General features: G+C 42.7%; 1 protein-coding gene across 2 annotated transcripts in view; it reads right to left on the bottom strand.

The window, feature by feature from the left end:
* Positions 1-21: 21 nt before the first annotated feature.
* The window catches only part of Vps13B (vacuolar protein sorting 13B), a 132,571-nt gene continuing 119,972 nt past the window's right edge, over positions 22-12,620 (bottom strand). For both annotated transcript variants that reach the window (XM_075700123.1, XM_075700124.1), the window contains exons 52-59: positions 11,761-11,993; positions 10,850-11,163; positions 10,396-10,575; positions 9,245-9,403; positions 7,449-7,607; positions 6,106-6,308; positions 4,102-4,245; positions 22-678 (exon numbers count right to left, since the gene is read on the bottom strand). In XM_075700123.1, coding sequence (XP_075556238.1) covers positions 445-678; positions 4,102-4,245; positions 6,106-6,308; positions 7,449-7,607; positions 9,245-9,403; positions 10,396-10,575; positions 10,850-11,163; positions 11,761-11,993 — 1,626 coding nt within the window. In that variant the 3' untranslated portion in view covers positions 22-444. The remainder of the gene's footprint in view (positions 679-4,101; positions 4,246-6,105; positions 6,309-7,448; positions 7,608-9,244; positions 9,404-10,395; positions 10,576-10,849; positions 11,164-11,760; positions 11,994-12,620) is intronic.

The raw sequence follows: 12,620 nt of genomic DNA, 5'->3' as shown, positions 1-12,620 counted from the left end.
AGCACAACAGAAAATTTGAAGTTGCAAACGCATTGAACACTCAATTTATTGCACCATTTATAAAAAAATACCTATGTACATTGCCGCTTTCAATAGCAGGGCTTGGAATGGTCGTATTAAGTTATGAAAAATTCTCCAGGCACAGAATATTGTAACTTTGGTTGACTAGGTACAATTTGTGCGATTACGAACTCCAGAAAATATAGTTTATCCATAGGTCACTTAAATGCTTTATATCTAGTAAAACCGAACAGTGTATAATCACTGGTGGGCATTGATGCGAAGTGGGTTTGTATAGCTTCCTGTACTTCCACTGAACAGTAAAACTAACATGTGTACTACTGTGGAAATACTGTACACATTGGCTTTTCCGTGTTGTAGGAAGCTAATCCCATTAAATTAGATTATGTTTTCTCCATCATAAGGGCGTGCATTTGGTTATGGCTATGTGTGGAGAAAGCTGTGAAAGCCTTTGCCCAATGTCGCCTTCTGGACCTCGTGGAAGCGGGCTAGAAACAGAGGCCTCATAGCTGGTTGCGCAAGGCGGAATTGGTAGGCAACACCGGGCGCACTTTGCAGCGTGTTGCAGTCACCGCACTCCTGTGCCGATGGCGGCACAGAGTATGACGATGTGTGTGTCACATACTCCGCAACTCGCACCCTGGCTCGGCTCGCCATCTGCGATGAAACAAACACGAGTCACGACGTTGCTGCTTTCAACCACTTCCTGTTGGATTTTTCTCAAGCTTCTAAGTGTAATGGTCAGTCTAGATTGCATATACATTATCTGTTCCAATATGGTGTGATTGGCATAGGAGCCGAGCTCTCAAAAATAAATAGTCAAAGCTCATTTTAACAAAGTCGTATCCGACATGAAAATACCTTTGTTACATGTAATATGTGTTATAAGCATATATCCATTACATGCTGTTGGTGAGAAACATTATATATATATATACACACACGACAACTTGTTATACGCTCAAACCCGCTCATCATCATCATCATCATGATCCGCCTATTTTATGTCCACTGCAGGACGAAGGCGTCTCCCTGTGATCTCCAATTACCCATGTCCTGTGCCAATCGATTCCAACTAGAGCCCAGGAATTTCTTAATTTTATCGCTCCACTTAGTCTCCTGCCGTCCTCGACTGCCTTTTCCTTCTCTTGGTACCCATTCTGTAATCCTAATGGTCCAACGGTTATCTAACCTGCGCATTACATGACCTGACCAGCTCAATTTTTTTTTCTTAATGTCAATTAGAATATCGACTACCGGTATATCCATTTGCTCTTTGATCCAAACCGCTCTCTTTCTGTCTCTTAACGTTATGCCTAGCATTCTCCGTTCCATCGCTCCTTACGCGGTCCTTAACTTGGTCACAAGCTTCTTTGTCAATCTCCAAGTCTCTGTCCCATATGTCAGCACAGGTAAAATGCACTAATCGTATACCTTCCTTTTCAATGATAATGGTAAGCTTCCAGTCAGGAGCTGGCAATGTCTGCTGTATGCAATACAACTCATATTTATTCTTCTATGAATTTCCTTCTCATGATCAGGAATCCCTGTGATTAGTTGACCTAGGTAAATGTACTCCTTCAAAGACTCTAGAGGCTGACTGGCGATCCTGAACTGCTGTTCTGTTGCCAATCTATTCATCATTACCTTTGTCTTCTGCATATTAATCTTCAACCCCACTCCTACACTCTCTCTGTTAAGGCCCTCAATCATTTGTTGTAACTCATCTGTAGTGTTGCTGAATAGAACAATGTCATCGGCAAACCAAAGGTTGCTGAGATATTTGCCATCGATCCTTACTATTAACCTTCCCAGTTTAATAGCTTGAATACTTATTCCAAGCACGCAGTGAATAGCATTGGAGAGATTGTGTCGCCCTGTTTGACCCCTTTCTTTATAGGTACCTCCCTACTTCTCTTGTGTAGAATTAAGGTAGCTGTGGAATCTCTATAGATATTTTCTCAAGTATTTACGTAAGCATTCTGTACTCCTTGATTACGTAGTGCCTCTATGACTGCTGGTATCTCTACTGAATCAAATGCCTTTTCATAATCTATGAAAGCCCTTACAACACCCACTTATAACATTACCAGTTTTAACAATATATTGGATATAACATTGAGCAGCTGATGCATTGTCAACTTTGATATGTTTTCTATGGTAAAATAAACTGCTTACTATAATAATCTCATGCTGTGTTATCGGTTATACCAATTAAATGTGGCTATGGGGTGTGTGCACTAAAAAAAAAAAAGAGGGACATCCTCAAATCCCTAAAAAAAAAAGTGAGCCCTTTTGTCAGCATGGCTTTGCCCTGCACAACGTGCCTCCTATGTCGAATTGCCTTGAAATAAAATAAAACAAGAAAAACGCAGGAACTGCTTGTCACACCCTCCTTTGTGCCATGCACCTTGCATGGCACGCCTTCATCATGTCCCTATCCTGTCTCCCTTCCACCCTCTCGCCGATGTCGGAGAGGTGGAAGGGAGGCCGGAGAGGGGTGACTAATGATGTTTTTCACTGGTCAATCTGGAGCGGCTGCTGAAATCCTGGAGTGAACGCTTCCATTTCACCAATCTGAATCTGCCAGCGGAAAGCAAAAGTGCTCCATGGTGGATCATACTGGGAAGTATGTGGTGCACACATCACACAAACCAACTTTTGTAGCATATGCTTCCCATGGCAACCAAAGTTGCCATCCCACAGCATATGCTTTCCGTACACTTTCCGTCCTACTTTCGCCTGAATACATGCTTCAGCAGTAGAGCAAGTGAGAGTGATCTGGCACGGACTGAGTTGATCTGAAATGACCACTGAAATTTGGTTTGCCGTTGCGGAACAAAAAATCCTGCCCCAGATAAACCAGTGAAAAACACCATAAGGCAGGGTGCACGGCACGAAACTGGACGAAGTGAAGCAGCTCGCATCCTTTTTTACCTGAATTTCCTCGTCCCTTTCTTTTTGGCGCAGACACCCAGTAGCCATATTTAACTTTTATAGCCAATAATACAGCATGGGAACATTGAAGTAAGTGGTTTATTCTACCATAGAACACCCACAAAAGTTCAGGGGGGGGCAGTTTCACATTGTTACCTTCGAGTATTGTTAAAACGGGTGATGCTATAAGTGGATTTGTCTGTGCTTCTTTCTGTCTAAATGTTTTTTTTGTGCAACCCGGTTACAACAAATATCGTTTATAACAATGGCATTTTCTTGGCACTTGAAGATTGTTATGAGTGGGTTTGACTGTATTCACATTCGTTAAATCAAGGTTCAACTTTTATATCCTGACACTATATATTGCAATCACAGGCAAGAGCTACAACATGCACAAGAGAGGTGCTTATAGGCAGTTCACTCATTCTATCCTTCATCTTCGTTTAAGTCCTACTTGGCACCCATTAGTGGCTAAGTCTGACAAAAAGAAGAGGTCGGCCACCAATCCAAAGCCAGGCACTTTCCTAGCCATGTGAGAAAGCACCCTTTGATAAGCTTTGTAAGGCGTAAGGCAGACTTTTTTCCACAGCTTATATGCACAGTGGTCAAGCCTCAAACATTGTCTCCCATATAAGCATGCACGCACACACGCAACACACACACTTTGAGTAGTTTGCCCTGCAGTTTCGGTATAGTCCAGAAATAGGAAAAATAAAAAGCACAGTATTAGATTTTAAGCAGATTGGGAATACAATCATTGTGGCACAGATGAGGCACCTCTGTACTGGTTACAATTGGCTTGAACATGTACAGTGCTATAGCATCTGTCACCACCACGAAATTAGGTACCCAGTATATTCATAGCTCTCTACTCTGGTACATGATTACTGGTAGAGTAAGCTTAGTTCTGTCATTACATTTACTCACATGCAATATATGTGCTAAAGTGACACACAGTTACACATTCCACCTTGTGCACACAGTATGCATTCCATTTCAAAAACTAATGAAATGTAGCCAAGACTTGGCATCTGTCAGATGTTTTCCCTCTCCTTGACTATACGATTGGACCACACAACTGTAACTAGCCATGGTGCATGTCAACTAGTCATGGCAGGCAAGCAAGCACACTCCTTCTCTAACCTCTTCCAGTAGCATTCCTGACTGCGGTGGACCATGGTCGAGGACCACGCATGCGGGATCACTGGCCGGACCAGTGCACAAAAGCTCAGCCAGGGAGAAACACCGTTCGAGTGTGCCATCAGTCTTGCTCAGCAGACAGAGACACTGCAAAAGAAAAACACAAAGCACATTTATGTGCAGAAACTAGAACAGTGAGAGGCTGAGAGCAGTCCTTCTAGTCATTTTGATATCAGCTAAACTGAATAAGAGTACCTAAATGCTGTGAAAGTGCCATTAGCAATAAACTTGCAAACTATGCTGTTAATTAAGCTACGAGTTACAGCATACCAACTTTTAAATTTGAATTCTCAGAACCACAATACTTAACTCTGCACTGCAACAAGTTCAAACGCTTTATGTCAAAGCTCTGGCACAAATAATCAAACATAAAGATGTGAAGTGTGTTTGGTACACTCCCACATGTTATTAACTGCAGGACCCATTAAGATTTGTTCAACGCATGAGGTCTGGCAGCTGACATGAAAATTTAGTGTCTTGCTTTTCTTGTTTATTTAGGTAGCTGTTGACTTCTTGAGAGCACCACAAATAAATAATTACAGCATCTTTTACATCACACATTAAAAACATGCGCCAAGTGCAGCATGGCTTTGGACGTGAAAGAGGACGCTATTTACGCCACTGAAAGCGGAAGTAGCAGTCATCTGGTATTACAAAGAACCACAGAGCATGCCAGTAAGCATAGCGTGGGCGTTGAAGGCCATACAATGACTGTGTCGTCAAATGCTTCTGCCCTTCTGATTGTGTGCTTCTCCTGGAAATGCATGAAAACCTGGGGGGATATTCTGTAAGAGTCCACCTAGTGGACTGTCCATTTCGGCCGCTGCTGATTGGCTAGGGCCGCTCGTCTCGTCTCCTCCTCACTTGTACAGCTGCATCCAATCAGCAGCGGCCGAAATGGACAGTCAACTAGGTGGACTCTTACAGAATAACCCCCTGTGCTCTCCCCTCTGTTGAGTACTGAAGGGACCAGGCTGTCAGCAGCATGGCCATAGTGTGTTTTTATGGGTCAGTGATTTCTGGTACCATGGAATCGCCGCATCAGGTTTCGGTGATGTGAACAGTATCCTTTTTCACACCTGAAGCTGTGTTGCATTTGATGAGCATCTTGAACTGACGCTGTTAAAAGGTAACGTAATTAATTATTTATTACCCTCCAGAGGAAGTAAGGCTCCATAGCATGAATAATGGGTTGAGAGCTATCCAGTAAAGGAATAAAAATGAGGAAGCTTTTCTGTCAGCATTCCTTCAAAAAAGAAAGGCAACTCTGTATGTTCACATGCAGCAGTCAATGACAAGCTTACAAGGTGAAACAGAGAATCTTTGAGATGCAGACTACATAACCAAGAGGCAGCTGTCAGTCATCGTTGCTAGTTTTTTAGTTTATGCATACTCTTTTTCTAACGTGGACAGAAACTGCCACAGAGGCTCAGTGGGTATGGTGCTCTGCTGCTGTCCGGCCACGAGGTCATGGGTTCATTTGATAGGAGAGGTGGCTGCATTTCGACGAAGGTAAAACTTAAAAAAAGAAACCCACATGCTGATCTCAAGAGCTCAAGGCAGTCAAAATTAATTCCAAGTCTCTCCACTATAGTCTCTCTCATGGCCCCGGTGTGTCTTTAGAATGTTTCAATCAATCAATCAATCAATCAATCAATCAATCAATCAATCAATCAATCAATCAATCAATCAATCAATCAATCAATCAATCAATCAATCAATCAATCAATCAATAAATAAATAAATAAATAAATAAATAAATAAATCAATCACTGGTCTTAGGGTGTATGTTAAAGAGTTCAAAGTGGCCTAAATAAATCCCAAACATTCCACTATGGTGTGTCTCATAGCCACTTTGGGACATCAAAATCAATTGAGTGATTGAGCAATCAATCAGTTAATAAATTAAAACACAAGCAAACGTGTGACTATGTTTGTCTGACCTACCTGCCGAGTGAGCACAAGAATCAAAGGCTGGTTGGTGCTCTCTTCAGACAGCAGATGGACATGCAAGACCAGCAGCAGCTCTTGGTCAGGCAGAATCTTTCTTTGAACCCTTGCCCCCGAATAGGGTGCATTGTCATACGACAACAACCGAGGCTCATGTCTGCGCTGGGTGAAATCACCCCAGCCTGCACCTTGCAGGATCCCTGCAAAAAAAGTGCGACCACAGGAGTGAAACGTGCTGCGATAAAAAATTATTACGATGAACTACCATGTTTTGCAATGTCACGATTGCAATGCATCCCAAATTGCAATATATGCATAAAATTTTAGTGGTAAAACAAAGATGAGTGAACTTCTGTTGAATGCAACAAAATGACTTGCAAAAGCACATTCTTTCAGCCTGTTCCAGTTATTCATAAAAGTTTCTGGGACACCAAAGACATCATGCGTACTTATCAGCTGTAAATTTGTGCGTTTATCCCTAGTAACAAAGCAAGTTAAGTAGAGGTGGGTGAATATAAAATATTTTAAACACAAATAAAATATTACACACTAACTATTCTTGTTCAAAAAGAAACTATTTAGTATTTTTGAATATTTGAAACTAACCAAATATTTTGCAGAAACTAACTGTTAAAGTGTGGTTACTGTTCTCTGTCTGTTAAAGTATATTGCAAATTATCAAAAGTGAAACAACAATATTTTGAGAAGCAATATAGAAACAAAATGGGCACATAGCAAGCTTTGCTATGTACGGTTTCCCAGCTGAAGCCTACATCACAGCCTGTCATTTTTGCTTGTAGTCTGTCATTTAGTGTTTATGGTAGTCTAATCATGTAGCAGTTTTATCTTGTATGCTACAACCAGTGACGGTTTCTTTACAACGGGCCCTATTACACGTGTCTGTGGCACACAAGTCCTTCAGCAGCATTCTCGTCCCCTCCCCCCTCCCCGTCGTCTCTCCATATTTTGGCAACCGTTTATTTAGTGTTATTGGAAAGATAGTCATACTATTCATTCTTGGAAAGCTGGTTAGCAATCAGGCTCTAAAGACGTTGAGAGGTTGTTGGTGTAATTATTCAATGACAAATAGTGTGTTTAAAACTGACCCTGATTGTTAGCCGTCTTTTTTTTTCACTAATCAGTATGAAAATTGTACCAAATTATATAAAAACATACTCCTGCAGTAAATATATGTGTCTGCATTTGACTAGTCGAAATTCGATACTTGCTATTTGTATTTGATTTGTATTAGAAAAAGATGACATTTGCCCACCTCTAAAATTTAGTGAAGTGAAGCGATAACAGTGGATAGAGTGAGTCAAAGTGAGGAAGAAGTGCACCTTTTCCTGTCTGAGCCACAAGTTCAGCAGCACCGCTGATTGGTTTGGCTACGGCTCCCATGAGGCCACGACCAACGCCCTTGACAAATCCAGTCGGCCCTCGGCTCTCCTCATGAATCAGGGCTTGCATTGGGTGATCCACAATGCCTGCCACAGCTCCTGCGTTTTGCCATGAAAACAATTACAGTGTCAGTTAAAAAATAAATAATCAATAATGACTGTCAAAGACAGTGTTAGCTTCCATGAAATCTGCTGGAATTCCACTGAGACCCATTTCACCCAAAAGAATGAAGCAAACACAAGTGCGCAACACAACTGGGAAGAGAGTGGTGTGATATGTAGTGACCTGTATGTTGTTGGAACTGAGGTGGTTTCGATTACATCATCTGTAGCATCAGCCTGGCTTACTGTTACGCTGTGGGATCGGCCTACTTTGCTTGGCAAAAAGCCGACTGGCCAGATACGCCAAACTCCTGGAAGGAAGGCAAACAAAGCTTCACTTTAAAAAGAAATCATGCACTTGAGGTGAGAATATGTGGCATGCACTGCAGTGAGATTATTTAGGTACTGCCGGCTGTTTCTTTGCAAAATTATGTAGAGAACAGAGCCAGCACATTAGTAGGGGCAGCACAGATTGATATATATAAGCCACTTCATTACATATGTACTACGTCTTGTCTCTTGGTGTTCGTCAATGTTAGTTTTCTCTGTGTTCCAACCAACTAACCATTGATTGAATGACTGGATTGTCAAATATAGGCTAATGCTTAAAAGTTGAAATGACCATCTCTATCACCCAAGCTTTGCTGCCAGCGATTCTAAATCAGTCATACAATTGCTACAGCAAGGGACAACTAGAAGAACTCTAAAATCAACACTTTAAGGGTGCAAAAGAAATTTCATGCTTAGCAGCAGAATGCCAGTAGCCACTGAGTCACCGCAACGGGGTTCATTAGGCTTCATACTGAAAAAAGAAAAAAAAAAGCTCGAAGGGCAGTGACAAGTGAGAGGACTACACAAGTGCTGACAGGCATGAGTCTTTGGCACCGACTTTGGTATGGCTTCTGAAACGGGTTCCCATAATATTCACAACTCATGTTATTCAAAACTCTACTTTACCTTGGTTACACATCTTGGCTGCCTTTAATATCTGTGACTGAGACATGGTTCTGCAAGGTAGGTTGGTTATTTGTATAGTGATTAATTTGTGTTGATTACCTGTATTGTTACATTGTACAGGTGATGGTGAGGAAGTAAAACGCTGCCAAAACTGAGAATTTAGAATCGGGTGAACTTGTGCCCAGAAACACAAGTAACAATCATATTACAACGACAACGGTGAACGCTGTCATCAGTCGTCGAATCTAAACTAACTGATCAAGGCCGTCATTTATACAGTTGAAAGCCTTTATAACAAAACGCTTCAGGCCTCCAAAATCATTTGTTATACAGGTCACTGCATAGCTCACAACATAACCAGGACAGAATAATTCCTTCGTTACAGGTCATTTCATTGTAAAGGCGTGTGTTGTAAAGGCATTCAAAATAGAGGTGCTCGACTTGTTGTGCATTCCAGAGTAATTGCTGGTGCTTGCATACAATCAAGAACGCACAACACCATTTGTGATGCGCACACAATCTGATTAGACATACCTCTTTCACTTTAGAATCGATGTCTTTCCAAGAAATTTCAGATATTTCAAGTGTGTCCTGCACTGAGCGAGAACTTGATGATGGTGATAATCTGGTGAAAACAAACATTGGCAAGAAGCAAAGCAACAATGTGGAGGCAATACCTAGCAGGCTGATTCCAAGTGTTGATAGTCCCTGGCCAATGCCTGCTGAAGGTCCAGTGCGAAGTGATTCCTTCCAAGCGAGATGTTCTGGATCCAAGGAGAGCCTGTCCAGATTCCGAGACACACTGGTGGCAAGCTGTGTCACAGAACTTAGTGCACCTGCATTGAAACACAATGCAGGCAGCATAGACTGTGGGCATGAAAGCTGTGCTGTGCTGTACTTGCAGCTCTTTTTTCCTCACTTAGCTGCATCTTATTAGCATCAACATTTAAATAATATGAATTAAGTGAAGTGGCAACACTGTTCACCATGGTTATTATAATTATTGCAACGTCTCATTTTGTACACACTTCAGTTGGCTGATCGAATCTAGAACAGGAAAAAAGTTGGGATAAGAAACAAGCAGGGTCAAAACAACATCAGTTCCATGTTGGCAGTTTCATTGGTTACCAAACAGCACTGTGACACAACTTGTCAAAGTCCATTCAGACAATTAAATGCTATGTATGCTGCACGGCAGCAATGGATTTCACTTGACACAGACAAATGTTGAGTTTTATGACAGTAGAAGCCTGTGATGGTGACAGTGTTCAGATTACACAGCTAATCTGTTTACTTCCTTGCATCATCTTCTTAGTGAAGGTGACATGAGCAGCTACGAACAGCAAAAACAAAAACACTTTCTTTTAGCAAGCAGTAACTCGTGCAGCGCATGTTACTACATGAGTGCAGTAACAAACGAGCAAGAAAATGCAAGTGCCGCCGCAGCATTCTGTGATGCAACCTGAATTGTACCAATTTTTCCACCTGTGGTTGACCAGTTGCAGTTCTGACTGCATTTCATTTATGGCTAACTTAACATAGCTCTTTTCTTCACCTCTCTGGCTCAATCATGAGGGCATGTACAGTAATGGACAAATGAAATGCAAACAAGAAATGAAAAAGCAGAACACCATTTGCAAAACACTCACACTCTTTAGCACGATCTTGCACTGCCATATATATGGCCACCAAAGATGTCATAAGCTTCACTCGAGCCAAAATCATGCTGACATTACACACATTGCCAAAAGCAAAACAAAAGATACTAGTTAGCCCTAATTTGTTTGTATATGTCAACTGTTTAGGACTGTACATTCACTGGGCTCACCTGAGGAGATGTGACGCAACATGGTGGAAGCTCCGTGTGAGATGCCCATGAAGAAAGCCCAGGGTCGGCCCTGTGCTAAGCCTCTGTATGGAAGCACCACCATCGCAGACATTCCAGACCCAAGGGCACGCACCAGACCCGTCGGGTTCCCGAGCAAGTCCAAGGAGCCCACAACCCAACCTAAAATTAGAATCAGAAAAAATGATTAACCATCGTGACAACTCAGTGGCTATGGAATTCTGCTGTTGAGGGTAAGATCATACATTCAATTAGCAGCCATTGGGGCTGGACTGTGATGTGGGCGGAAAGCAAGAACACCCATGCACTTAGATTAAGGTGTGCACTGAGGAATTCCAGGTTGCCGAAATTGATAAAAAGCCTCCTCTCTGACACTCTGACAGATGAAAACCTTTTCATGGTAACAAGCCTTTTAAAGCCCTACCACTGAGCTCACCTGCCCTGAGCAGTGCCCCAGTCACGTAGTGCCGCGTTAACAGCTGGCCCAGCTGGTAGCAGCCCGTCACAAGGTTCCTCCGGCTAAATCGTGCAAAGCTCAGTGGCGTCCCGTTCAACGACAAGTACAGCTTCAACGAGGCATGTAGGCTGAGTTGCACTGCCAAGGGCTCCAGCACAATCTCCCGCACTGGCACCGTTCGCATCAGAGCCTGAGAAGCGACCGCCACCTCCTGGGGAAGGCGGGACTCACGACTGGCTGGGAGAGGCGCACAGTGCCAGGCTGTACGCACAAAGCTTGACATGCGGGCCAGCCTGCAAAACGAATGGAAGACGGTAAGCCAAATTGACGGCCACATACCGTCAATGTAACTCCAAACATGAACGAGTTGGAACAGGCTAAAACCCACTTTTTCGTTTCTTCTACATTTGCCAGTGCTTGTGATCTTGGTGTGGCTTGTTCTACGACATGTAGTCAGAAGAATGGTCAGCAAACATTTAAAATGTTTTACAGATTGTTCCCTTTGCACTGAACCGCACCGCATGTTTTGCAAGCAGCAGTTGCTCATCTAAACATGTGCCGGAGCTGATAAGTTCTTAGTCTAGTTGACAGCACTGGTATAGAAAATGAGAGACCATGTGTTTGATATCTATATAAAGCAGTGGCACAGAGATTATTCCTAACCCCTCATTGCTTTGCAGGTGACATGATCATAAGCAATGGATGGTGTGTGACGGAACTTTACTGCCACTTGATTCATGCGGCCTATAACCATTAAATGCTAAAAGAAAAACCAACTCCTGATCTAGTAGGTTGGCTTGTGGCAAAAAAATGCAATAATCTAGTAGTTTGGTAAATTTCCGTTGCCATAGTAGGTCACAGAGCTTCTGAGAACTGTAGTAGCCACTAACCTATAAAGCAGTGTGTCTTCCAAGAAGAGAGAAAGAGGAGAGAACTTGATGGTGAGTGAATCTGCAGTCAGGCGACCATCACGGAGAATTTCGATTGACAGCGTCAGCGATGCCACAGCATTTTGGCACGACGACGCACCCTCTGTCGATGAAGTATCATCTCTGGGCACCAACACGACAGGGAAATCATAGACTTCGTTCGATGACTCGTCTTGCGAGAGCTGGTTGTCAACCTGTTTAAGATGATGCAAAGAGAAAAGCTGTAGTCAATACCAAACAAGAAATGCACTCACACAGGCCAAAGCATCTATAGGAAGTGCTGTCTCTACTTTAGCATGAACGTACACGGAGCGCAAGTAACAATGGAAATGCCCAACAAGTGCAACTGTCTTGAAAAATGAAAGCTCTCCAGGAAAACTTTTCGTTCTCAATCTACCACACACAATTCTGGGTATAAGCTGCCTGACTGTTCAGCATGCTCCGCATTCTGTTTCTTCAATGTAGGCATGTGAATATGTTCTGAAATTTGGGCAACCAAGATTTTTGAACACGCTGTAACCTGAACAACAGTGGCAGCAGCAGTACACCACAATGGTAGAGATAGAGGGCAGCACTAGTTTAGCCTAAGCAACGGCCTAGTAGGAGAGGTTAGATAATGTTATATACCTGGCAGGCTGAAGGGCCAACTACAGATATTGCTGTCAGTATCTGAAGTTTCGCAGCCCATGAGCCTTAATTAGCGGAGATGTCACTTTGAACACTTAGGTCAACAGAGCTGGGCTTTGCAAAACCACAACACACCACCATTTATGAGAGAACTTAGCAGAATCAATGTTGCTATTGTCATTCAAGTACTCCGC

Source organism: Dermacentor variabilis, chromosome 7, assembly GCF_050947875.1.
Source record: "Dermacentor variabilis isolate Ectoservices chromosome 7, ASM5094787v1, whole genome shotgun sequence".
Lineage (NCBI taxonomy): Eukaryota > Metazoa > Arthropoda > Arachnida > Ixodida > Ixodidae > Dermacentor > Dermacentor variabilis.
This window is presented reverse-complemented; position numbering and strand designations above follow the sequence as displayed.